Source organism: Cervus elaphus, chromosome 5 (assembly GCF_910594005.1).
Source record: "Cervus elaphus chromosome 5, mCerEla1.1, whole genome shotgun sequence".
Taxonomy (NCBI): Eukaryota; Metazoa; Chordata; class Mammalia; order Artiodactyla; family Cervidae; genus Cervus; species Cervus elaphus.
This window is the reverse complement of record NC_057819.1, coordinates 95,758,335-95,783,931: the sequence shown is the minus strand read 5'-3', so window position 1 is coordinate 95,783,931 and position 25,597 is coordinate 95,758,335. Positions and strand designations below refer to the sequence as shown.

General features: G+C 61.4%; 2 protein-coding genes across 5 annotated transcripts in view; one reads left to right on the top strand and one right to left on the bottom strand.

Moving 5' to 3' along the window:
- Positions 1-14,270, top strand: part of SMG6 (SMG6 nonsense mediated mRNA decay factor) — a 196,577-nt gene extending 182,307 nt beyond the window's left edge. For all 4 annotated transcript variants that reach the window (XM_043903370.1, XM_043903371.1, XM_043903372.1 and 1 more), the window contains 4 exons: positions 5,859-6,012; positions 8,893-9,104; positions 9,354-9,435; positions 12,589-14,270. In XM_043903370.1, the coding sequence (XP_043759305.1) occupies positions 5,859-6,012; positions 8,893-9,104; positions 9,354-9,435; positions 12,589-12,719 (579 nt within the window). In that variant the 3' untranslated portion in view covers positions 12,720-14,270. The remainder of the gene's footprint in view (positions 1-5,858; positions 6,013-8,892; positions 9,105-9,353; positions 9,436-12,588) is intronic.
- A 144-nt stretch (positions 14,271-14,414) lies between these two features.
- On the bottom strand, positions 14,415-19,071 carry HIC1 (HIC ZBTB transcriptional repressor 1). The gene is made up of 2 exons (XM_043903378.1): positions 18,899-19,071; positions 14,415-17,431 (listed from the first exon to the last, which is right to left on the bottom strand). Exon 2 carries the CDS (start codon positions 17,409-17,411, stop codon positions 15,267-15,269), a length of 2,145 nt encoding a protein of 714 aa, XP_043759313.1. The 5' UTR covers positions 17,412-17,431; positions 18,899-19,071; the 3' UTR covers positions 14,415-15,266.
- Positions 19,072-25,597: the final 6,526 nt, after the last annotated feature.

Sequence of the window (25,597 nt, the reverse complement as noted above, 5' to 3'; positions counted from 1 at the left end):
ATACAATAAGGAAGAGAGGAGCATCGGGTGAATTAAGATCGGGGAGATGGGCTGTAAATTACACGGCTCCGAACCCCCTCCGTCTCCAGGGGTGTTAACCAAGAGGTGTAAGGCAGGTCCCCAGCTCCCAGCGCCTTTTACAGATGCAGCAAAACAGGAACCACACATGTTTGGGGAAGGGGATATGAAGATGGGGTTGGAAAAAACCCTCCCGGCCCCCATGCTGGCTGTAAAGCCCAACTGAGATCTGGGGCCAGAGCCACACCCCCGCTTCCCTGCTCCCACCTAGACCCCTGGGCCTGCACTCAGCTGCGGGATTGGGGGAGGCGAGGCCTGGCCTCCTCCGCAGCCTGTCCCTCCCCGCTTCCGGCGTTGCACAGAGGCTGGTGAGCGGGGCCGGCTGGAGGTCAGGAAAGGGGTGTGGGCAGCTCTCAGGACCTGTGCAGCTGGAGCCTCGGCGCCCAGGCGGGGCCCTGGACACTGGGGGCCAAGTGCGCCCACCCAGGGAGGGCTTCGAGGCCACCCTCTTGGCTCAGCCCAGCCTTCGCCCGTTGCCCGAGACGGCTCTGCGTCTTGCCCTGGTTGTGCCCACCTTGCTGCCTTCTGCCGAGATCCTTTTGTTCCCATTGCCCTTCTTGGGAGGTGTCAGAGACCAGAGCAGGGGGCCTAGTTTGTCTGGGAAATTGGTCAGAAGTGTTTAATTCCTAACCAGGCCCCCAGGGCAAAGCAGTCGCTGAAAATCCTCCTCCGGGCTCGAGGCGTGGCCTCTTGGCACCTCACCCTGGCCCTGTGAATCCCCCGCCTCCTCTCTGCCTCCAGGAGGCTCTGCAGTGATTTGTGCTGCTGTCGGGCGGGGTCAGGTTTCCTGAGCAGTTGCAAACATCCCACCTGAAACATAACAGGCTCTTCCTCTAGCCACAGCTATTGTTTCTCTCGGCGTTATGGCCGCAGCCTTGCTCCGTAGCCAGCAATGACATGTGTTCTGAAAATAGCTTCGCTCCCCGTCCCCTTCCCGCCCACCCACCCTCCTGAAGATGCGGTCACTCCTTTGTGACGGCCCCAGGAGTTTCATGCTAAATATAGCTGCAGCCCATTCACACTGCCACCCAGCTGCGGGGGGCGGCGCTGTGGAACAATGGGGCATGCACAGAGCCCCCACACCTGTATGGAATCCAGCGGAAGGCGGACACTCAGCCCTGGCTCCTAACTGTCGGAGACGGGGCGGGAGCCAGCGTGCTACCCGGCCAGGGGCACGTTCACGCCAGGACAGGAAGGCACAGCAGCCCGTGGAGCTGGGCAAACGCCCATCCCAGAGCTCGCTTCAGCCGCTCGCACCTCCCTGGCTGCTGCAGCATCCACAGGGGGCTGTCCTCCTGAGAGAGGTCAGGCTTTCTGGCCGAAATACCCTTGGGCTGCTGCTTGGAGCAAGCCCAGGGGTGGCATGCTTGGCCCTGCCACTCCCTGTCCATCTTGAAAGGGCAGCAAGAAGTAGCGGGCAAGTCATCATAATTATAACTTTGAAAAAGATGGCAAGTATATGTTAAGCTCTGTGGTACCGACTCTGGATATTCAGAGAAGGGATCCTGAGCAGAAATGTTCCCGTGAGCAACCCCCCTGCAATGAAGATGCTGAGGGAAGCCAATGACCTGGGCTGCTTTGTGGAGCAGATGCAGAATCTGCACCCGTGGGTTTCTTCAGCTCAAGAAGGAACGCCTGGGAGTTCCTTGGTGGTCCAGTGGATAAGACTCGCAGCTTCCACTGCAGGGGGCATGGGTTCAGTCCCTGGTTGGGGGACTAAGATCCCACATGCTGCACAGGGTGTCCCCCCCAAAAAAGAATGTCTGCCTGTAATGCCAGTGGTTATCTCACCAGCTTTTCCTATTTTATATTTCATTTCCATTTTTCCACCTTTTTAAATTTTTTAAAAAATACCTCCACTTAACTTTAAATACTTAAATACGCCATATAACTTTACACAGTTTAAAAAAAAAAGGAAAAACAAACCACCAAGAGCGCCATGAATCTCATAACAGAGGTCAGCAGTCCACTGCCTCACCGTCCCCAGCTCTGCTCCCTAGTGGTTGCCCCAGATAGTCACCCCCACTGGATGTATAAGAGCTGAAAAATGGACTTGGGCAGGAAGAACGGAAACTGAAATTGGTTGTTACTAATATCAGGCATCTAGCTAGATACTTTCAGACACAGGATGAGCGTGGAAATTCGCTGTTACCACACTTCTCATTTCTGGTGAAGACATTGGTCTGGCCAGAGAGGCCCAGGGATCAACAGTCCCATCAGCCTGTGGCTGCAGTCCCTGTGGAGCCCTGAGCAGAAGGAAGGCCTACTCTTGACCTGGCGCTGCTCTGTGACCCGAGTTCCTCCAGTTCCACGACTCCCGTGTGAACTAACGGCGGTACCTTTATTTGTAACTCTCAGTGTCTCAATTTCTAAAAGGGTCAGCCTCCCCCAGTCATCCCCAGCACATCGAAGGAGGAAGTTAACCTGTGAGGGAGCCCTTTCTGGGGACCCCGGCCCGGTAGCTTCCTCCTCGGATGTCGCTGTGGACCAGCCCCCCTCCCAGGTCCCCACCAGCCTGCTTGCTCCAGGGTGCCTCTGGGCTTCAGAGAAAGTTGGTTACTGAGTGCCTTCCAGACACAGAGTTAAGTTCTTTCCTTCTTCACACTGGGTGTCTTCATGGTCCCTGTCGCCCCTGGTCTGATCCAGCATGTCCACGCTTTCCCTAGGGTTCCCAGCTCTGCATCAGAGGACCACTGCGGCCCAGCCTTCGCCGCAGCAAGAAGGGTTCCTAAGGACCTCTCCTTCCGGGTCAGCACACTTGACTCCGGGCCAGGGCCAGTCTGTCTGAATCACAGCATTCCAGTTGCGCCCCCCTCACCCCCACCAGAGGCTTCTGCAGCTTTTTGCTCATACAAACAAAAATAAATCTCACTACCGGCCTCTGAACTCCGCGGCAGCATGCTTCCCCCTCTCCCCGAGCGTCCCATGGCTCTGAGTGGGGACTTGGCACTCGCCCCACCGACATCACTTTTTCACTCCCTGCGCATCCTGTGTCCTTCTCTCACCGTGCGACCCAGGGATCAGAGTGGGACGTGACGGCCGGCACAGGCGCCGTGCACAGCTGCCAGGAATCTGACGGGTAAAATCTGGAAAAGTTGGGAGGGCAAATGCTAAACACACACACATAGACACACACACACACACACACACACACACACACACACACACCGCCACTCAGAGGGCCGGAAACACCGACACCCACAGACAAGGGCCTGCGATTCCCAATCCTTCCTCATCTGAATTCTCTTAAGGGGACTGGGCTAGTATCATGACCCAGGCATGACCCCCCCTCCAGAGGCCTACTGGTACCCCAAAAGAAGGGGGAGCAGCTTCATTGAATCTCCTGAGACCCAGGAGGGCATGTGGGGAACAGGAAGCAGGCATGCAGTGAGTCACTGGGCAGAAACCAGGTTAAGGGAAGTCGTCCGCGGGTGTCCCGGGACCGGATGGTGGCAGCACAGCCCCGACCACCCTCAGCAGCTCGGTCCCACCCACCCCTGGGGACCCAGCCCGGCTGCCACCTCCCCACGACGCTGTGGCCTCTGTTCACCTTTCTGGCCCTGAGCCAGCGCTCAAGGAACTCAGACGGCGCACGCTTCCCTGGACCTTGTGCCTAGATTTTTCTTCCGTCCTGTCATCAAAACACCCAAGCAGGCTCAGCCCCCCGCCTCCCTCGGCCACCTGGCCTAAGGGCCCTCCCAGTGAGGAAGGATGGTCCGAGGTCTTGGGAGCTCATTGTTCCCGCAGGGTACAAAGGGCAGCCAGTGCCACTTCCTTAGGGTCAGCCTGAGGGCCGGAGGGTCACTTCTGGAGGCAGGAAAACTAAGATGTGATGGGTCCGAGTGGGGGAGGTGGCGGCAGAGATGCTGTGCTTAGGCGAACCTGACATCAGGGCTCATCCTGTCCCTTCTCACCGAGAAAGACAGAGGTTTGGGGGCCCAGGATACCAAGAGAACGTTCCTGGCAGTGGACAGGCTGGTGGAGAACTCAGGCCTGGGAAGAGGAGTGACGGGAGGAGAGGCTGGAGTCCCACCCGTGAGCACAGGCTGGGGTGCTGATGGAGCCTGAGCGGGACCGTTTCTTGTCCTCACAAAATACCCACGCCATCACACGTGTTCTGTGTCGACCCCCTCACAGTGAGAAGTAATATTTAAATGCCCAGGCTGAGTTCGATGGAACGTGTGTCACCCTCTAGCTGGCAGCCCCAGGGGGAGGGCTGGGGACCCAGGTTCCTGGGAAGGTGGCCCACAGGCCAGGTGCTTTCCCTTCCTGAGTGAGAGCCGCAGGAGACTTTGCAGGCGAGCCCGGGCCGCGTTTCTCATGCCTGCCAGCGCCCTGTGCCTTCCACCAGCTGTGGTGGCGGTGGCAGCAGCAACTTACTCAAAGGGAGAGGTCCCCAGCAGGTCACAGGGGAGCCACCCCCGGCACTCGGAGGCATGCCCTTTCAGTTTTACTGTCACTGCCGCTGAAACCTGAACACCTTCCTCACTGACTGTTGGTGGCCAGGGCCCAACCCGTGGGCCCCATCTCAGTTGGCACGCACATCTGCTCCCCTGCTCAGGGCTCGTGTCTGTGTGCCTGCAAGTTGGTGTGTGGCAGGAGGCCACAGGAGGGCAGGGCAGGGCTGGGACCTGCATGCCGGGCCCCTGCCAGGCTTGTTTTGGTGCCCTCCAGCTCCACACACGGGGGGCACGGGGTCTGGGCAGATGCCCACAAACCAGCTTGCTTCCTGGCCATGGTCCCCAGAAGACGAAGCAGCCGGAGAGTGGCCAGGCCCCGTAGTGACAGGTGGACCCAAAGCCTATCTCCCAGGGCCTCCACCACGCGTGCCCTGTCAGACTTGAGAAAATTGGGCTTTTCCAGATGGGTATGGAAGCTGCCGTAAAAGATGCGAATGTATGAGACTGACAGGCTCCAGGCCATGAGCTTTCCGAGGGGTTTTTTTAGTGATGCGTAGGAGACACGCTGACTCTTGACTGCGGAAATTCAGCTTGAACTGGTAAACATGCTTGGGCGCTCAGACTCCTGATACCACGTATGTTATTTGCTGAGCCACAAAAGTGAGTTGATTTGAAGTCCATCTAAAGAAAAACACCAAGTAAACAAACAGTATAGATTGTATAGCGTTGTGGCAAAGCAGCGAGGGTGGATCACAGACGACCCCTGCTTAGGGAGCCCCGGGCTGGTCGGGGGAAGACAGCCTTCGTTCTCGTCCATCCGGATGTCATTCTCTGCAGACATGTGACTTGGGAAGTCATCTGTCCCACTGTGTGGACTCCTGCCACTCTGGGTACCAATTATTAGTTGTCAGCATCACTTTTTTTGCATAGGTTTTGAAGTGGTTCTTTTTTCTTTCTTTCTTAACTACACAGTGAAGTAAATGGAAATGACAAATTCTGTCTGAGTATATGTGTACGTTTAAAGTATCTGAATTAAGAAGTACCTCCTGTGTTCTCAGTAGCGTGTGTGAAACCACTCTCGTGCGCCTCGTTGATTTTTAGCCCCAGGCCTGCCTTTCAGAGCCCCGTTATTTTGAATGCCATCAGGGTCCCTTCTCAGTCCCACGTGGGGTTTTAATCACACCCAGTTCCCCAAGCCATTTGGTCTCCCTGGGTTTGTCTCGGGCCGGCCTCCAGAGGGGCTGGCTGTCCCTCTGGAGCGAGGGGGGGGGGGGGGGGGGGGGCGAGGCTGCGGGGGCAGGGCGCTGACACACACGGTGGAGTCGGGGTCTGGGCTGGCCCGCCGCTGGCCTGCTCATTCACCACTCGGCGTCCCCGTAGGCTGTCCTGGAGGACCAGAGTCACGTGAGGCAGATGGAGCTCGAGATCAGACCCTTGTTCCTCGTCCCAGACACCAACGGCTTCATTGACCACCTGGCCAGCCTGGCGCAGCTGCTGGAGAGCAGGAACTACATCCTGGTGGTACCCCTCATCGGTGAGTCAGGGCCGGGCCTGCCCTGCACGTGCGCAATGAGGCCCCTCTGCACGCACGCCCCGGGGCCCGGCAGACAGAGCCCCGCCGTGTGTGTAAGACGGGATTTGCAGGGAAGTTGGGAATGCGTGGGGCAAGGAAGACTGTTTAATAATCAAAGCAGTTCGAATTATTATGGCTGATCCGTGGCTTAAACTGCTTGAGCAAATGGACTCCTGTGTCCCAGCAACCAGAGGCTGCCCAAGCCCAGCCCTTGTTTTTATCCTTATAAAGCTCGCAGTAAAACAGCAAAGCTGGTTCCCGTTATTGGTAAACACTCAGCCCTGGCAGATAACGGCAGTGCTGCTGGGTGGTCTGGCAGGGAGGCTGGGAGGATTTTGAAGTGGTTAGATGCCTTTGGTCTGATGGGCTCGTAGCTTTTCACGATCATTCTGTTGGTTCGAGGTAGCGTTCTTCTGGCCAGTGTCACCCTAAGGCCAGGCCAATGGAGGCCCTCCAGCGCAAGCCCTTGGCTCTCGCCTGTGGATTCCTGCCACTTGGGCCCTCACCACTGTCTGGTCGCTGTTTGCTGGTACAGGGTCAGCATCTCAGGGCCGCTCGCGTGCTTCCACCCTCAGGCCGGAGGAGCCCAGCTGGGCCCTCTCCAGGGACTGTCTAAGGCACCCCTGGTTCTCAGAGCCCTGTGGTGGGTCGGCTTCAGGAGGGGCCCCGGCTCCTGTCTGTACAGCTCACACAGCCGATAGCGCCGAGAGCTGTCCTCTGGAGGGAGGGGGTCTGGGAGACGACTGGGAAGCCCAGGCTGCCTAATGTCCCCTCTCAGCAGCCACTTGGAACAAGTTTGGAAGCCCTGGCCTCTGGACGGTCTGCCAGACTGGCCGTCTGCCTGCCAAGCCACCTCTGACATCCATGCCAAGATGTTCCACTGGGCCTTCCCTCCCAGTCCCCAGTGCCTGAGTGCCAGATGAGGGTGGAAACAAAGGGCAGGAAACATCCGCCCCTGCAGGGGCTGTAGAACCCTGGGGGGTTGTGGGAAACACGTTAGCACCACCTGAGAATGTTGGCACTGAAGCGGCCCTCGGCCTGCCTCCACCCTCCCTGTCTTCCTTCCCCCTCCCCATGTGGCCTGGCCAGAGCCTCTTCAGCCCAGGCCCTGAGACCCACGGGAAGGTTTTCTGTTCTTCAGAAGTAGAGCAGCTCGTCTCCCCAGGGCCGAGTCAGACCCTCACGTTGTTGCAGCCACCCCTCTGCCCTCGCCGGGTCCTGGGTGGGGCGGCTTTCAGGAGAGCAAGTCCCAGTGCCCACCTGCCCGGGAGATTTTCAGGGGTAAGAAAGGGAATTGGCCGCTCTTTGCTGGATGGTCAGGAAATGGGGTAACTGAGAGAGGTGGCCATGTCTCAGGTTGCTCATCTACGTCTTGGAAGGAGCCTCAGACACCAGCCCAGCCCAATGAGTTCTTGGTCACCAACACTGATGGTGCCCCTACCATGTGCTCAGGCTCCTTGTTCCCGAGGGGGCCCATGAAAGGTAGAGCTGCAGCCCTCGGCCTTGGCGAGTTTATGGGTCAGTGGGGGAAGCCGGATTATGTGGGGAGGGAGCAAATACATAAGAAGACCCAGCGGAGATGGTAGCTATAGGATAGTCAGCCCCCAGGGCACCAGGAGATGCCAGCTCTGTCACGGGAGAGCAGGCCCCTGCCCTGTGCCCAGAGCACAGAGGGTTAAGCCGACAGCCTCCCCGCTTGTTTCTTGTGCTCTTTAACCTGCTCCGTGCTCCTTAGGCCTGACCCCAGCGTCGAGAAACCCCGCCTGGTGCAGAAGCACAAACAAGCTTCCCCTTTGAAGCCTGTTTAATTTGGAAGCAGGAAAGCAGATTTTGGGATAGAACACCAGTTTTTCACGTTTGATGTTCTGTTTGGTGTACCATACACTCAGTCACCACTACTCCGCAACCTCAGCCATACGTTGTGTGGACACTGCAGCCTCAGGTTGCTGAAGGCATGGGTGTGTGTGTGTGTGTGTGTTCGTGTTCCCACATGGGCGCTTTCCAGAAAGTGTCTCTGAATACCCAGACAGTGAGTGCCAGGCTCACCATGGAACAGCGTGCTCACGCCGACTCCCCGAGCCATGAATCACTGTGCTGAGGAGAGGCCTCAGACCCCAAACTCTCCCGGAGCCCCCAAGGAGTGCATATTTCCCACTTGACCTCAGGCTCTTGGCTGGAATTTTGGAAAGAATCTTCACCAGAAAATGAAGCCGTGTCCCAGACACATAGGCAGGCAGACACACACACACACACACACACACACACACACACACGTGCAGTATCAGAGGAGGTAGAAGTGCCAAGGGGAGGTAGAAGTGCCAAGAAGTTCAGGGGACTAGCAGGGTCCCTGCATGTGAGACCATGACCCCACTTCCCACCCTGTGACCTCCCCGCGCTCTGCCAGGAGCAGGCAGAGAACTGGGCCCCTCTTGGACAGCTGTGCGGGGGCCCGGGCTGATGAGGGAGGGTGCCCCTCTCTCTAGCTGCTGCATACCCCTGCCTCTCCCGAGGGACCCTCTCAATTTGATTCTGTAACTGAGGAATGTGATGGAGAGGCCTGGTTTCTTCTTCTGGATACAGCAGCTCCAGAAAATCCCTGTAAATTCCTCCCAGGAGAAGGGTGGGGCCCAGGGGAAGAGGCAGAAAAAGGAGAGAACACTTGGAACATCGAGGGCACTTCTTGCCCTCCAAGGGCCCCCGGTTTCACGGGAAGACTCCTGTGGGGCCACGTGGCCTCCAGGGTCAGGGAGGAGCTACCTGGGAAAGCAAGGCCTCGGGTGCAGACAGACAAGACACACCTGATTGCTGAGTCTGATTCCTTGTGGGACTGTGTCTCCTCAGTGATCAATGAGCTGGACGGCCTGGCCAAGGGGCAGGAGACAGACCACCGGGCCGGGGGCTATGCCCGCGTGGTGCAAGAAAAGGCCCGGAAGTCCATTGAGTTCCTCGAGCGGCGATTCGAGAGTCGGGACTCTTGCCTGCGGGCCCTGACCAGCCGTGGCAATGAGCTCGAATCCATCGCCTTCCGCAGCGAGGACATCACTGGCCAGCTGGTGAGACCCAGGGCAGAGCGGGAACACTCGAGCCAGCCCTCAGAACAGGGGCCCCAGGAGGGAGGGGCTGGAGGCTGGCCCCGCAGTCTGGACCTCTGCCCCCAGGGGCAGCCGCCATCGAGGCCCAGGAGGGGGCTCCTCGTCCCCCGGTCACACTCGGCACAGTGGGACCTGGCCAGGCAGGGCCAGGACGCGGATGGGCGGGACACCGAGCTGTGACCCCACGGCACTCACCCTGTCTTCCTCCAGGGCAACAACGATGACCTGATCCTATCCTGCTGCCTCCACTACTGTAAAGACAAGGCGAAGGACTTCATGCCTGCCAACAAAGGTAGCGTGCTGCCTCCACCTCGAGACCTTCCCTTCCCTCCCTGCCTCCTACCTGCCTCAGCCCCGGGGAAGGGTACCTTCCCTAACTGTGGCCTGGGAAGTGTAAAAATCAGGGATGAGGCCTGAGGCCAGCCCAGTTCCCTCACACACACACCACCCCGTGCTGGAAGTCAGACCCCTCCCCCGGCTCCCCCAGCCTCAGGTGGACCCTCAGCCAGCTAAGGACGGGCCTCGCCCAGGAAGCTGGGCTTCAGGCAGTGAACTTTGCTGCTCTGCATGCATCCACTTCCTTTCTTGGGTCCTCAGTGAGTTCTCTGACAGCAAGAATGTCTTTATGATTCACCGTAGCTTATTCCGGCCATGGTCTCCTGAGCCCAGCTCTCTGCCGCTCTGAGGACAGTCCCTGCGGTCCCTCGGGCCCCACCTCCCTGCCCGTGGCCATGCCCACCCTCTCAGTTCATCCGTGACTGTTTCTCTGTATCAGGTGCAGGTGGAAGCAGTTTCCCAACTAGTAGTGGTCCTTTTCTTCTGTCTCTCTGGTTCTGTGACATAGCACTTTGGAGGCAGGTGAGACCTTGCAGATGAAGCCCTCAGCCCGGTTTTCAAAACGCTTTTGGTGAGCCGGAGCCCGTCGGGGGGGCCAGAGACTCTCTTTGGGGTGCTTGAGCACCTCACCCTCATCCCAGAACCATCTCTTGCCTGAGCTGGCCTCTGAGAGTCAGCGAGGCTCAGGTGTTCTGCCCCTGGCTCCCAGGACTCCAGACATTTCTTCTTCTGGAAGGAATTCCTAGGCTGTCCTAGCTCAGTGGCATCTGCACAGCTGATAATTCTCACCTCTTGGTCTCTTGTCTGCATGTCTGTGGCCTTCTTGTCCTCTTCTCTGCATTGAGGTTGCCCAGCTCGTCTCTGCTCGCTTTTCCCGCCCTGCTGCCAGGCGGGCCTGGGACTGTCTTCCCTCCAGCCCTCCGCCCACCCGCTTCAGCGCCGCGCATGCTGCTCACACCCCTGTACCTGAGGCGGGTAACGCGCCCACAGCTGCTGTTCCTCAGAGGGGTCCTGCTACCTGGTGCGCCTGCACTGTCCCTAAGGGGCGGATCCGGAGCGTCCGAGTGGCAAAGAGGAGCCTGGCTGAGCCCAGCAGGGGGTGGTGGGGCTCTGCCCCCAGGCCGCTTCCTAGAGGGGCACCTTCTGAGGGCGAGGCCGGCAGGACTGCAGAAGGCCTTGTTGGGAAGTATGGTTCAGATACCGCTGTGGCCCCACCCAGGCTCAGAGCTGTTTCTTTCTCCGCAGAGACACATTTTGGCTTTGGCCCTAGTCTCCCCACCCCCCACTTCACCCCCAACAGCCTACAGGAACCCATTGGCATCCTGGGGCCCGCCCCTATCAGAATTACATCAGCAACGGCTGGTGTAATCAAACCCCATTTGTCAGTGTGAATTCTTAGCAGATTAACTTGTCAGATTCACAGAGAAACCATCACCAAATGTTTATGTGTAAACGATGTTGAATTTTAAAATCATGTGGATTATGGCGGATGGGGCCTGACAGGATGACAGTCTCTGGTTTCTAACAAAGTGAAGTTACCAGTGTCAAAACAGAGGATGTTTATTGTTCAAAATGTCTCAAAGTATCCACAGAAACCCCTGCAGACCCCTGCCAGCAACGCCGGGCCTCGGTTGGCCGCCACGAGGCCTGGGACTCTCCTGGTCTGAGTCCCAGGGCAGGAGCAGTGGGGCCATGGACAGACCTGGGCCGCCCACTGCGAGCCCCGCAGGGCACTGCCCGTCACCCTGCCCCGCCCCGCCCACACCCCCAAGCTGCCCATCTCAGAGCATCTCCTCGGCCCAGGGCCGCCTTCCTTGCCCTCTCAGCCCGCCACGGCCGCTCACCTCCCACCACACCCTCCTTCCGCCGCTCCCCTTCTTTCACCGCCATCAGCCCCGAGAGCCTCTCCTCCCTCTTCCCCCAGACTCCTCCCACGGCTGACAGCCAGCTCACAGCCTCCCTGCCTGGAGCTGGCAAGCCTGAAACTGCTCAGGTCCGACATGGATATTTGCAGTCCCCCAGCCCCGCCAGGGCCCCGTGGTCAGGAAGCCCTACAGGACATTTCCTGGGCCTCGCTGCCTGCCTGCCTGAGGATGAGGAGTGGACCTGCCACCCGGGGGGCCTTAATGGGGGTGGGGATGTCACTTGTGAGAGTCCTTGGCCCCAGTTTAAATTCTCCCCGATACATTAGTATTAAAAGGTTAAGGAATTAGGGGGAAAGACATCCTGCTTTAAAAAAAAAAGTCATCTAAAAAGAATGAAGGCGCTCTGTTTGTGCTGACATAGAAAGATCTTTAGAATTTCAGTGAAGTAAGTACGGCTAGTATGACTGTAACATTACAGGAAAAAAGCTTATGTGACAAGTATCTAGACTTGTAAATGTGCATAAAGAAATCTGGAAATATACACAGCTTACCCTGGGACAAGACAGAGACATGAGGAAGATCACGGGGAGGACAATCAACTTTTACCTTCCTTGTTCTGTGCTTAAGAGGTTTATGCCACAGACATGGATTACTTTTATTTAATGGTGGGAATCTTTGGGCTCTAGCCTCAGGGCCATCTTGGCTGGCCTCTGCCGGGGGACCCTTGCCCTCCTCTCCTCAGAGTTAGCACCCCTCCTCACATCCTGGGAGCCCTGGATACGTTTCATATTCCATCTTGCATTTCCTACTTCTGAATACCTCAAGCATCAGTCTGCTGGCCTTGGAGCAGGCAAGATGATGCAGAAGAGTCTTACGAGCCCAGAACTAGCCCTGCAGTCAGAAGGGACAGGAGGCTTCTTCTCCTGCCTCAGCTCAGAGTCCTGAGAAGAGGGGTCTGCGGAAGCTGGCGGGCTGGGGGGCTCACCGGGCATGAGGTGGCCCAGTACCATGCGGGGGGCAGGGGTGCATAGCAGAAGGCCAACCCCAGCCCGTGACGGTCCTCCCTCGGCCCACAGGGGAGGGGTGCCCTCTGCTCATGGTCTGTGAGGGGAAGGCCCTGTGGGAGGGCCAAGAAATGGTTGGCCTTGAGCCCCCAGGCCCGCTTTCCCCTCCAGAAGAGGAGAGGCAGCCAGGGCCTCCGCATCCTGCCCTCAGTGAATCCCCGTGCTCTCTCATGCCCACAGAGGAGCCCATCCGGCTACTGAGGGAGGTGGTGCTGTTGACGGATGACCGGAACCTGCGTGTGAAGGCGCTGACCAGGAACGTGCCTGTGCGGGACATCCCGGCCTTCCTCACGTGGGCCCAGGTGGGCTGAGGGGGCGCAGCTCCCCCCTCACGGAAGCGTTCCCGAGAAGGCCGCCAGGCGCCCGGTGTAGCACAGAAGATGCCCACGTGCCTGAGCCACCAATCCACCCAGACAATAAACCATCCTCTTCCAACCCACGCCGTGGCCGTGCTGTGGGGGAGCTGCTCCTCACAGAGCCCCTCCTAAGGGGTGGGCGGAAGTGCTGGGACCCTCCTGGGCTGCCAGGATTTAGCAGGGAGGTGGCTGGCTACAGTGACGGCAGGCGGGCGAGCCAGATGGGCCGCCCCGTGCCCAGCCTTTCTCCCTCCCTCTGTCCAGGTCAAGGGCCGACGGAAGGCCTCTTAGCCCGGAGATGCAGCCACTTTCTCAGCTGGAGGTGGCACAGGGCGGGGTTAGCATTTCCATCAGATGCAGGTGAAACCATGGGTCCCCTCAGTCTTCAGAAGCCCTGACCCAAAAGTGTCCAAGAGGCCTTGGTCATGCTGTGAGGAGAGTGCCCAGGAGGTCTGTCTCCCTGAGGCCTGGATGCCCCCAGGAGCCCCAGTTGGGTTCTGAACAGCAGCCCCAGGCCCTCCGCTCTTCTCCCCCCACCCCGCTGTTCTTCTCCCTGCTGCCCTGCCGCCTGGGGCCCCTGTGCTTTGCCACCTGCTCTCCCCTCAGTTGGTCCTGGGTCTGTAGGGAAGGGCTGTCTGCCCTCTCAGGCCCGTGCCTCCTGGGTTGCCTTTGCCTGCTCCCTCTCCCCTCAATGGCCTTCCTTTTGCTCTCTTCCTACTTAACAACATTTCTTCCCAAGTCCCCCTCCCTCTCTCCCTCCTGAACCATCCCACTCCTCCTCACCGCCTTTCTAGTCCATCCCTCTCACCTTCCTGGCCCCTCAGTCCCTTGCTGTGGAGCTTCTCTCTCTTCTGTGGTACCTGTGGCAGGAACCTAATGTCGCTTTCCTGCCCCTGACCTCCTTTCCCAGGCCCCTGTGCTCTGAGAAACCCTGAGGGTAGGGCAGGCCAATGCCCACGAGGAGCACTGCCTGACCTGGGGCGTGCACCCCGTGGATAGCTCCGCCCTAGAAGGCACAGGAGCCCTCTGGCTATGCTTGGAGCTCTTTGTTGCTTCTAGCTGGCACCTGTGTTCAGTCTCCCGCCGGAGGCTTCCTGCTGGCACTATGTTCTCCCAGGCCAGGGTCAGGGCTGGAGGAGGACTTAGGGGAAGACAGGGTTTGGAGGCGAAGCCAGGAGTCAGTCTTAACCGGACCTGTGAGGGAGTCCCCCAGAGGCCCCTGACTGACTACACAGCCTGCCCAGACGGTGGGAGCAAGGCAGTGCCCTCCCCAAAGCCCAAGACTATGCCAGAAAGACGGGGAGCAGGAGAGCCACAGCCAGTGATTTGAGGGTACAGGGCTCAGAAGACTGGGCTTTGGGGTATAGGGTCCCTGGCCTCTCCTTTGAGATCCCTTCTGCAGGATGAAGGTTAATGACTGGGTGGGTGGGAGACCCCATCCCTCCTTTCTGTTCCATTTGCAGCCCTGGTTTTGTTTCCTGAATAAATTTTTAGTTATAAAACATACCTGAACTGTTGCTGACCTGTCTCGGGGGCCGGGGAGGGAAGGGCCAAGCCACTGCACCTGTCTGAGGGTGCTGCTTCTGGCCCCAGCACCCGCCCCCGTGCGCCCCACCCAGCTCCTTGTGCAGGGCAAAGAGAGCCGCTGGGTCCAGGGTCCTTGGTTACTGCTTTATTGCTGTTTGGTTCGAGTATAGAAAATGGAAGCGGCTCTGGAAGAGCCTGTGTACAAGGTAGGAAATATACAAACGAGGAGGAGGGAGCTAAAGAGACCACGTTCCAGCCCAGCCCAGCCTGGGCTCGGGGTGGGGGGGCCGCCCAGGGCGCATGCAATAAATATGGTCCGGGGCCCCAGGGAAGGGAGGGGGGACCACCGCGGGAGTGGGAGACCGGGTAGGCCAGGGCTGTCTCAGCCCTCTGACTCCAGAGGGCGGGAAAGGTTAGCCCTGGGGCTAGTGCCACTTGTGCAAAATGAGGAACTTCACATTATCCGTCCCGGGGCGGGCGGGGGCTGGGGCGGGGGGCCCTCCGGCCGGCTCAGTCCCCTCCCCGCTCCCCAGCTCTGCCCGACGCTCCGACCCCAGCGGGGAGATTCACAGTGAGAATGGGTGTGGTCGCAAGGGCCGGAGGTAGGGCTGGGAGCGCCCCAACAGTGGCACCCCTCCCCCCGCCAAGAGCAGCACGGAGCCGGGGGGGTGGGGGCCAACGAACCACAGGAAGAGGCGGAGAAGGGCCGGGGGTCTCCTTTGGTCAAAGCTGATATCAAAAATATAAATCTCCCTTCCCCCAACCCACCCCCGTCCCGGGGCTTCCTCCCCCACCCCCACCCCCGGGCTAAGGCACAAAGCAGTGAGGCCAGGTGAGGCCGCCGCCCCTGCGGCGACGCTGCCGGGGCTGCTACTGTCATCCGGGCGCGGGGAGGGGAAGGGGGCACCCGCCTGCTGGTGGCCGCCGCCGCCGCCTGGGGGCGCGGGCCGGGGCCACGCGGAGGCCAGAGGCGCACTAGGTGGGAGAGAAACGGTCGATGGTCCGGCCGTCGGGGCCGGCGGCCAGGTGCGCGCCCTGGCTCAGCACCTCGGCCGCCTTGTCGGGGCTGAGGCCCAGCTCCGCGGTGAACTTGGCCAGCGGGTAGAGGCTCTCGAGCGCCACCTTGGGGTCGTGCAGGAAGTGGGTGGTCTGAGCCAGCAGCTCGGCCGCAGCCGCCTTGTCCTGCTGCTTCAGGCTGAGCTGTTCGGCCGTGAGGCGCGCCACAGCAAAGACGCCCTCGGGAAAGTCGAGCTTGCCCTTGCCGTCGGGGCCCGGGACGCCGGGGAGCCCCCCCAGCCCCGCCAGCGCCCCGGCCGCGCCGGCCGCGCCGCCCACAGCGTGCATCTTCATGTGACTGATGAGGTTGCGCTGCTGGGCGAACTTGCCGCCGCACACCTGGCACTCGTAGGGCTTCTCGCCCGAGTGGATGCGCATGTGCTCGGTGAGGCGGTACTGGCGCGTGAAGCGCATGCCGCACGCGTCGCACGCGAAGGGCTTGAGGCCCAGGTGGCTGCGCATGTGGCGCGTCATGGTCCCGCGCTGCGTGAACTTCTTCCCGCAGATGGTGCAGGGGTAGGGCCGCGTCAGCCAGTGCGTCTTCTCGTGCTGCCGCAGCGTGGCCGGGTCCTTGTAGCTCTTGTCGCACGACGCGCAGCGGTACGGCCGCAGCAGCTCGCCCAGGCCCCCCGGGGCCCCGGCCACCTTGTCCCCACCGCCGCCAAAGGGGGGCCCGAGGCCGGCGGCGCCCGCGGCCACCTCCGCCGCCTCGGCCCGGCCGTACAGCGCCTCCTCCTCCTCCACGTGCGCCTCCACGTGCGCGTTCAGCTGCTCCGAGCTGGGGAAGCCCTTTCCGCACGGGATGCACACGTACAGGTTGTCGCCGAAGCTCTCGGGCTCGCCGTAGGCCAGGTGCGGGCACGGGTAGCCCTCGAGGTGGCCGCCGGGCGGGCTGGGGTCCTCGCTGCTGCCCGTCTCCTCGCTGCTGCTCTTGTAGTCGTCGCCGTCGCCGCCCGCGCCAGGCCCGTCCAAGCTGCCCGCGTAGCGCGGCGGAGGCGCCAGGCCGAGCGGAGGCCCCCCGGGCGAGACGGACGGGTCCCCGCCGCGCTCCTCGCAGCGTTCGCTGGGGGAGCCGCGCTCACGGCCCAGCTCGTCGCCGTAGCTGCCCAGGCCTGGCTCGTGCTTCATCCAGCGGTAGAGGAGGCTGGGCCCGTCGGGGCGGCCGGGGGGCTCGGATCCCGGGCTGCCGCCGCCACCTCGGAACGGATCCGGAGGCGGTCCGGCCTCCTCCAGCTTCTGGAAGGGCAGTGGCGGCAGCGGCGGCAGGGTGAGCGGTGGCTCCTTGTAGGCGGCGGGGCCGGCGCTGGGAGGGCTGTCTGGGCGCGGGGGCAGCTCTCGCTCCCCCGGCGGTCGCTCGGGAGGCGCGGAGCCCGGCGGGCTTTTCTTTGACAGGTCCAGGCCGCAGAGTGGGGAGCAGCGGCGCTCCGGGGCGCAGAGCGCGGCGGCCGGGCCGGGACCCGAGGCGTACAGCTCGGCGCAGTGCGTGTTCACAGCGGCCTCAGGGCCCGACGGCGGCTCAGCGGTGGGCGGCGGCGGAGGCCCGGCGGGGGACGAGTAGCAGGCCTGGATGACGGGCGTGGCGGCCCGCAGGCCCCGGCCCGGCCTCCCGTAGGGTGCGTAGCCGCCGCCGCCGCCGCCGCCGCCCCGCAGGTGGCAGTACTTGCCGTGGCGCTTGAGGCGTTTCTTGCACAGCGCCACGAGGTCGGGGATCTGCAGGTAGCTGGCGGCGGCCAGCACGGCGCCCAGGCTCGGCTCGGCCCCCGGGGCCACGGCGGCCGCCGCCGCAGCCTCCGCGCCATCCGCCAGGCGGCCGGTGTAGATGAAGTCCAGCACCAGGCGGAACACGGCCGGGCTCACCATGTCATGGTCCAGGTTGAGCAGGTTGTCGTGCACCACCAGGGACTTGAGGTAGGCGCTGCTGGCCGCCAGCACGTTTTTGTGCGCGCGGAAGAGGGCGTTCTGCACCACGATGATCACGTCGCACAAGAAGCCCTTGGTGCGCTGGTTGTTGAGCTGCAGCAGCAGCTGCCTGGAGTGGCCGGGCGCCTCCATCGTGTCCAGCATCGTCTGCCCAGCACACTCTCCTGCGGGGACACACACCGGCTGGGTCAGAGCCGCACCGAGCCCTCGCTGCCTGCACCCAGCCCGGCGCTTCTCCCCGGCACTTCCCCTTCCCCTCAGCTGGGCAGGGGCAGGGGCATGGAGCACGGCGGCCTGGGCACGGGCGGAGAATCCGCGGCCTCCAAGAATGGGCGCCTGGGCCGGCCGGCCTGGACCAGAAGAAGGAGCTGAGACCGGCCGGCGGAGAGGAGGCCAGGCTGGCCGGCACCCCCAGGCCCGGATGCAGCCGGGCACTCTGCCTGGGTTCTGGGGGCTTCCGAGGAGAAAACTATTCCGGCGAAGCGACCCTTGTGGAAACAGTTACCCGATTTGAGGAAAATGTCCGCTTCAGGAAAAGTCATTCAGGGCTGAGAAGTTTGCCCAAGTGGGATACAAGGGAGCCGAGTGAAAAAGCGCCTCCCGCCTCCAGAGAAGTTGCCCCAGTTGGGGGAAGAGGTCCGGAGGAGGGCAATGCGGTGCCCGCCGTGGCGCCGCCCTGGCCGGGGGCTGTCAGACCCTCGGTTGGGGCCCCGGGCGGCGGCCGTGGCGCGGGAAGCGGAGGCAGCGGCTGCCGTGGCGGGCAGAGCACGAAGGCCGGCCCGGCGCGGGGAGGGCGTTATATCGGGGCAGGAGGCTGAGGCAGGAAGCAGGTGGGGGGGAGGGGGGAGCCACGCAGCTCCCAGGGGAGGGAGGGGGCAGCGCCCCGGGCGGGCACGGCGCACAGCCGGCTGCGGCCCTGACCCTGGCCTGCGCCCCACCCGCGTCCCGGCCCCGGCCTCGGCCTCCGCTCTGCATTCGCGGGCTCGGCGCCTCCCTCCCCGGCTCCCCTCGGCCCCTTCTCCACGGGAACTCCGCCGCCCCAAACTTGGGGAAAAGTTTCCCAACTTCAGACAGGCCGGGAGGAGCGCGCCAGCCCCAGTCCCTCGGCTCCCAGCTTTTCCTCTCGGCCCCCAATTTCGGCTGCCAAGCGGCCGCCGGGCCTGAACCGAGCCCTGAGCTCCCCGGCCGTACGCTCGCCCGCCCGACCCCATTCGCTGCCTGGTCCCCAGGGCCTCGCGCGCGGCCCGTTACCTGCGGCCGCAGCCCTGCCGGGCTTCCCTCCCCGCGGCGGTGGCAGCTCCTAGTCGGCGCCCCACCCGCCCCGCTGCCAGGCGCTGCGCTGTGCCAGGGCAGCGCCCCTGCCAGCCCCGCCCGCCAGCTCCCCTTCCCTTCCCCTCGCCTCTCCAGCCCATGTGCGGGCAGAGCCGGCCCCGGGCCGCTGACCCCGCCGTGAACCCGGCGCAGAGCAGCGGCCCGGCGGTCCTGAGTCCTCTAGGGGTGACACCCGGAGCCCTGAACGCCAGCCGCGTTGGGGGCGCCCGCGCCGGAGGATGCGCCCCAGGCGGCCAGCGCGCGAGGACCGGGCTGTTCGGGTCCCCTGTCCCTCCCCGGTCCCCAGCCCTAGGACCCACCTGGGGGGCATGTCGGAAGCCCCGGGCCCGGCTGCCGGCGGATCCAGGGGGGGACGTGGCTGCGCTGCGCTGCCCTCCGCCCGCCGGGCCCCCGGTCGGTCTGTCCTGCTGGTCCGTCCTCCCCGCGTCCTGGTCGCGTCTCAGCCCCGCCGCGCTTTCCGCACACTCTTATCTGGAGCGGCCCGGGCCGGCGGGCGCTGCTGCAGCTATGGCGCCACCTCGCGGCCGTGCGGGACTTTGCGCGGCACAGCCACGGCCTCCTTCCTGCGCACCTGAGATGGAGGCTCGCAGATGCCGAACTGGACTCAGGAGGGGGGCCTGTTCTCAGATTCAGCCTCCCAGATGTGCCCACCTGGAGGCCCCAGCCCCGGACCTGCGAGCCCCACAAAAACCGGGGTTTTGAGCTGAATGTTCCTGTGTACATATTTCTAAATTCTGACATTGCCCCAATTCAGATAAGTCCGGCCTTCAAGGGAGGAGGCTTTCGAAATCCCAAGGAAGAAGATAGACAAGCTCTTAAGGGGCTGTCATTAGATATCCCTGGATGGCACTGTCCATTTGTACACGCCCCCCCCCCCCCCCGCCCAGTACACCCAACCTCACTCAGCCACGTGGGATAGGTATGCACAGAATAGACCCGTTTGCACCCAGACCCCCTCCAGGCATTTACACCCGTGAGAGCTCATGTTTGCAGACACACACCTATCCCCTTCCGGAGTCCAAGACCCGGCTTTCTGTCATACTCAGGGTACTGCCATATAGAGCCCTCCATGACCTGGGCAGAGGTGGTACCCAAAACCCCACCCTGAACTTGCAGGCCTCTACAGGGCCCCCAGGAAAGGTGACTGGAAATGGCTGGACAGCGCCTCTTGGGGGTCCCACAGAAGCGACCCAAGCCCCCAGATTTCCCGTGTGAGCCGTGTTGAGGGACGACCAGCTTGAACGACCTCGTCGAGAGAAAATCACAGGAGGGCCTGGAGCCCGGGATCCCCAGCAAGGTCCTGCACCCCACGTGAAGGTCCAATTCTTGCAGGTGACGCCCCCTCTAGGAGGGAGGGAACCCGGCGCTGGAGCGCGAGCGCTTGCACAGCTAACTCCGGAAGTGTCCCCGCGCCGCCCCAGCACATCAGGCCGGCAGCCAGCGTCTGTGAGGCTGAGTGGGCCTCCGCAGCCCACGCTCCGCCTCTTCCCCGCACCTCCTGACCCCCGCCCACACGTGGAGGGTAGGAGTGGGTCCCCAAGAACGCCTGCAGCTTCTGATTGGCTGCGCCTCGCTCAGCCGCCGAGCGCGAGAGGCTGGGGCGCAGAGTTACCATAGTAACCGATGAGGTTCGCCCAGATCGCGTCTCTCCGAGGCCTTGGAGAGCTTAGCAACCGCGCAGGGCCGCTGGGCCGTGGGGGCCGCATTCACCAACCTCCCTCCGCCCCGCGCCATCCTCCGCCCCCACGCCCCCGCCAGAGATAGTGGCTGAGTCATTCATTGAGGGGCGGCCGGCGCGGCCACCCGCGGTCCCAAACAGACACCAAGGTCTCGGGCGCCCCCCAGAGGCTCCCTTTTCTCAGCTAGGAGGCGGCTCCTGGTCCCCACAGGTTCTTCTGATTTCCATTGCGTCCAGAGTCTTTACCCTGTTTCCCCTCTGTGTTCTGGGTACATCTGATCACAGTCCTCTTTTCCGTCTCCCTAACCGCTGCCTTAGGGTGCTCACTAGGGAAATAGTGAGGTTCCAAAAATGAAAATTGTGGGCTCCGGAGCTGAGAGCCTCCGGGGGAGGTGGACATCCATCGACATCTTGGCGGAGAGATGTGCTGCCATACTGAGGTGGGAAAGTGTACAGAATGCTGGGCAGGGAGGCAGGAGACTCCTGTGAAGTGCTCTTAGATCTGGGCTTTGATGGATGAATAGGAGTTCTCCCCCAGACAGGAAGACATTCCTGGGGAAGAGAACTAGTGGAGGCCCAAAACTGAGAACTCCAGGTGGCCAGATGGTAAAGGGTATGCAGGACCTCTTTGACTCCATTTCTGCTGTCATCTTTCCTCCCCCTGATGAGGCCAGATCCTAGCCCCACAAGGATCCAATCAGCCCGGTCTCCGTGCAGTGGCATCTGTCCACTGTAGACCCACCCCAGGGTCCTCTGTGCCACTGTTTTTTTCTTCAACAATCTTCCCAGATTCCTGTTCCCCCAGTCCCTCCCTTCACACTGTCCTTACATCTGTATGGAAGGGTCTGACATACCTGCCCCCAACCTAGCTGCCTTTAATCTTTGACCTCTCCCTCCCTCCCTAGTTCCACCTGTCCTGGCCTGGCCTTGCCTTCCCTCCACCCTAACCCAGCTCCTCTCTCTGAACACACTCCCCTCCCTCATTTAGAACTTTCCTCAATTGATTGAGCTAGGCTCCGCCAGGACCATTCGTTCATTCATTTCCCTACTCCTGTCCAGGAGAACTTTGCCTAATATAGCATGGACTCTTCTTACCAATTCTGACCTACAGGAACTCTTACTCCTCCAGGAAGGGGTCTCAGCCCAGCTACCCTCCCCCCAGATTCTTCTCTGCTGAGCTGCCAAAGTCCCTCCTTCCACAGATGGGTCCTAAATGAGGTTTGCTGGGAGTCAGGCTCTGAAACTGTGGTCTGGTCTTCCTCCCTTCCACTTACTGAGGCTTCCTTTCTCTCCCTTCTCCTGCCACCTTTCCCCCACCTCCCCCATAGAGCACCCTCTTGCTCATTTCTGGGGAGTCCAAGTCACCCTCCTCAACTTTTCTCCCTTCCCTCGGGTCTCTAGCTCCTGGATTCCCATTGAGCCTTTTCTTCCATGCCCAGCCTCCTCCTACAATCCCCTGGACTCCCCTCTCTTTCCCTCATGTCCCTAACACCACCGTTTTAGGTGATGTCACAGGCCCCTCCGGGGGTCCAGCTTTTTTTCCTCACCCCCCCCGCCCCCGCCCAAGGGTGATGACACCGCAATAGCCTTGCGGGGTATAACGCCGCCACCGCAGGGCATCCAGTGATGTCACAGAACCGTCGAGTCCAGGAATTGAGGAGTCGGAGTGGGGGCTACTGGGTGAGGACCCTGGAAAGCCGGGGGGTGGGCTGGGGTTGAGCCCCCAGATGTCTCAGAGTGAATACATTTATAATGGGCCTGGCCACACTCCCTGCACTGTCCTCGCGCTGGCCCCCAGCCCGCAGTTCCGGAAAGTTAACCCCTTGTAGACCCGTACGGGGGGGCGCGAGCTCCCCTCCCCGTTCCTGCTTCCGTGCGCCCTCCTCCCCTTCCCAGCTCCCCATCGCCTCAGTCCCCACCACCCCACCCCACCCCCCCGCCTCGCCACTATAAATAGCCCCTCTTCCCGTTTCCTAAATTCCCTGCTGACGTCGGCAACGCGTCAGTGTGTAGGAGCCGCGGCCGCATGAATGAGCCGCCGCACGAGTACTACGCGCGCCTATAAAAGCCGCCGCGCCAGCCCGGCTGCGGGAGGCGAGCGGGCGCGGGCGCAACACAGCCGACAGGTAAGCGGGACCGACCGACCAATGGGCGACAGATGGACGATGCACGGACATGGACTGGAAGGTAAGGAGGAGACCAACAGGCAGCAGGTTAGAGGGGACCCAAAGGGGTGGGGTTGGGGACAGGGTGGAGGGCACGAGGGTCCCCCCGCAACTGCTAAAGCTGGAGCCAGAGGCGTACGCAGAACCCCGAGCAGCACCTGCCTGCGCCCGGATGGAGACGCAACCACTTCGGAGGAGCATCGATTAGAGGACCGACCTGAGTCCCTGCGGCTTTTCCTGGGGCTCCTGCGCCATCCTCCCAAGAAAGTGGGACGAAGGTGCTGGCGCCCCAGGAGACGCGCCCCTTCCTCTCCTCCCCGCAGAGCGGTGACTCAGCCTCGCTGCCCCCAGTCTGCTGAGCTGGGGCGCCGGCGAGAGACAGACGCCCACCTACCCGCCCCCCTACCGCAGCTTCTCGGGATCCCTCCCCTCATTCAACCGGGGCGCCCCCTCCCCGTCCCGTCGAGCTGGTCCCTCAGCGCCCCCAACTTCCCGCCTCCGCATGAGGAGCTGTCCTCTCAGGACCAGGCGGGGGCGGGGCCTCGGCCTGACTGCCCCGCCCCGCCCCCATCACCCGCCCCTCCCCCTCCCCGCAGCCGGAAGTGCCTCTCCGCAGGGACATCTTTGACGTCACAGGGTTTTGACGTCAAGGGCCGCGTGCCTGTCCGCTAGCGCCGGGGCCGAGAAGGGTTGGAGACGCGGGGCAGGAAGAGCAGCAGCGCCCCCAGCTGCGGGCGACGGAGCCACCCTGCCCGGGCAGCGCGCCGGCACCTTGGCTCTAGACTGCTTACTGCCCGGGCCGCCCTCAGTAACAGTCTCCAGTCACGGCCACCGACGCCTGGCCCCGCCCCAGGACCGCGGACCCGGCCACCCGCCGCGCCCCCGGCCCCTCGGTCCCCGAAGATCCCTCAGCCCCGCGCTCGCTGCCCGCGCCGCCGCTGTCCGCGGTGCTGATCCAGCGTGGGCACCGCCATTGGACCGTCCCGTCCCCAGTACCCAGGGGCTACTGAGGGGCTGCCGGCCCACACGCACTTCGCAGAGCCCCAAGAGCCCAGAGCCCCGTCCCTGCAGCGAGCGCCACCCTCCTCCCGCACCGCCGCCGTCCCCCCACCGTCCCCCCACCCCGCGGTCCTGACGTCAGCCCAACCGGAGCTGCCGTGGTGCCGTCAGCAGCGCGCGCCCCGCCCCCGCGTCTCCAGGGCAACCGTGGCTTTCGATTGTTACTGTGGGAACCGGAGGTAACAGTCTACAGCCATGGTCGCCCCGCAGCACGCCCACGCGCCGCGCCACGCAGCATACCGCCCGGCGGGATGGGGGAGACTCGGAACAGGAGGAAGCGGAGGCGGCGAGTCGAGAGCCCATGTGTCTGCGGGGGTGGCGGGAGGTGCCGCACAGGGAGGCGGGCTACTCCGGAGCCGGGCATCCAACGAGTCAGAGAAGGAAGCGGAGTATGGTCTGCGGAGTATGTCTGGCTGTCCCCCTCAGTGACCATCCTGTCCTCCTAGCCGAGGTACTGCAGCCAAGGGATCGTGAGAGAATGGGGAGTTCTGGGATTTGGGTTCTTTTTACCTCCTTGGAGGGAGGGAGGGAAGCCGCAGGCACCTGGAAAAATGTTTGCATCCTGGGAACCGAAGGGGGTTGATGGAGGAAAGGTTTTCTAAATGCGCCACGATCTCATTCTTCCGGGAACCCCTAGCTGAGTAGGCAGAGGGCAAAGGGTAAACCTTGAACCCATTGGCTGATGGAGTCACAGCCTTCCCTCCCTCCTCTTCCCTCCGAATCTTGAAGGATAAGAAGGGTCCCCGACCCTCAGGAAGCGTAAAGCTTGTAAAGTTAACCTGTCCGTAAATTGTTGTGTGAACATACCTGCATCCTCACCTCATTCTATCTCTAGGTGCTGGATTCCAATTTTAGACTGTCTCAAACTAGCCATAAAGAGGGAAAGTAAATACCAGAGGAGCTGAAGTCCTCTTGGGCTAGTGAAGTGTAAGCAATGACCTCTTCAAAAATATTCTGCCTGTCACTTGCCGCCACCACCATCACCCACTTCGGGGCTGACTGTTGGATACTGGGTGCAAGACCGCCGAGGGGCAGTGTTGGGAATGATTAATGCAACCCAGTCCTGCCACCCATTAATACAATTTTTCTTGACCTCTCCATGTCCCCTTTTCTAAACTGTTTCTAACACAGTTGGTGATGGTTTCATAGCTAATCAACACCCACACTTTCTTTCTTCCACCCAAGGACACTGAGGGCTTAGATGAAAATGCACCTGATTCTGGCATCCCGTGCACATCGGTGGGCAGACTGTGTGCACCTGGCAAGAGTGCACAGGGAGGCAGGAGGTCCCACCTGGCATCACCAACTGGCTGTTAAGGGGCCATGTTATTTCTGAGCCTTCTGTAAAACGAGATAGTGATCCCTCCTTTTTTGGCAGGCCTGTTGTGAGGACCAAATAAGATCATGTAAGTAAAAACCTTTGAAAACTGCAGAATGCTATTTTGATCTTAAGTATTCTCTTAGGCTACTATGTCCTTGGAAGGGGGTGGTGGTGCTGGGGAGACCCCAGCTCTGGGCACTGAGAATGAACAGGGGAGTGAAGGGTACACATTTCTCTGGGCCTAGGACTGAGGCTGTTGAGGGTTCTCTGCTTAGGGACTCTCTCTCCCAAGAACTTTAGGAACTAAGGTGGAGTGAGAGGTAGAAAAGATAAATGGCAGGGATGTTTTGGAAAGAAGAGATGAAGTCTTTTGCAGTTTGAACCCATCTGCAAGTGGTTGGGGCGGGGGGCGGAAACCAGAGGACTGACTGTACAGTTAGGAGTTCAGGATCTTGAAAATCATTCAGGACAGCACACCCCCAACCTATTTTATGGATTAGGAAGGTGAGGCCCTTGCAGGACACGCTGTCCAGTAGTGAGTGGTGGCCTCTGCTCATTTTCTGTGAAGAAGCAGAGAAGAAAACGACTAGTCAAGGTTAAGACCGGCAGTTCTTGGATCTGGATCCAACTCTGGGGAAGTTAGCCTCTCAGTGCCTCGTCTCAGTTGTAAAACTAGGTTAGCATCTACCTTATGAAGCTGTGAGATTAAACTAGGTAACTAAAGCTTCTGCTTAACACAAGGCCTTGCATAGTTAACACTCAATAGATGATATAC

Coding starts and splice junctions, on each gene's coding strand:
- HIC1 (XM_043903378.1), bottom strand. CDS start 17,411: ATGCTGGACACGATGGAGGCGCCCGGCCACTCCAGGCAGCTGCTGCTG.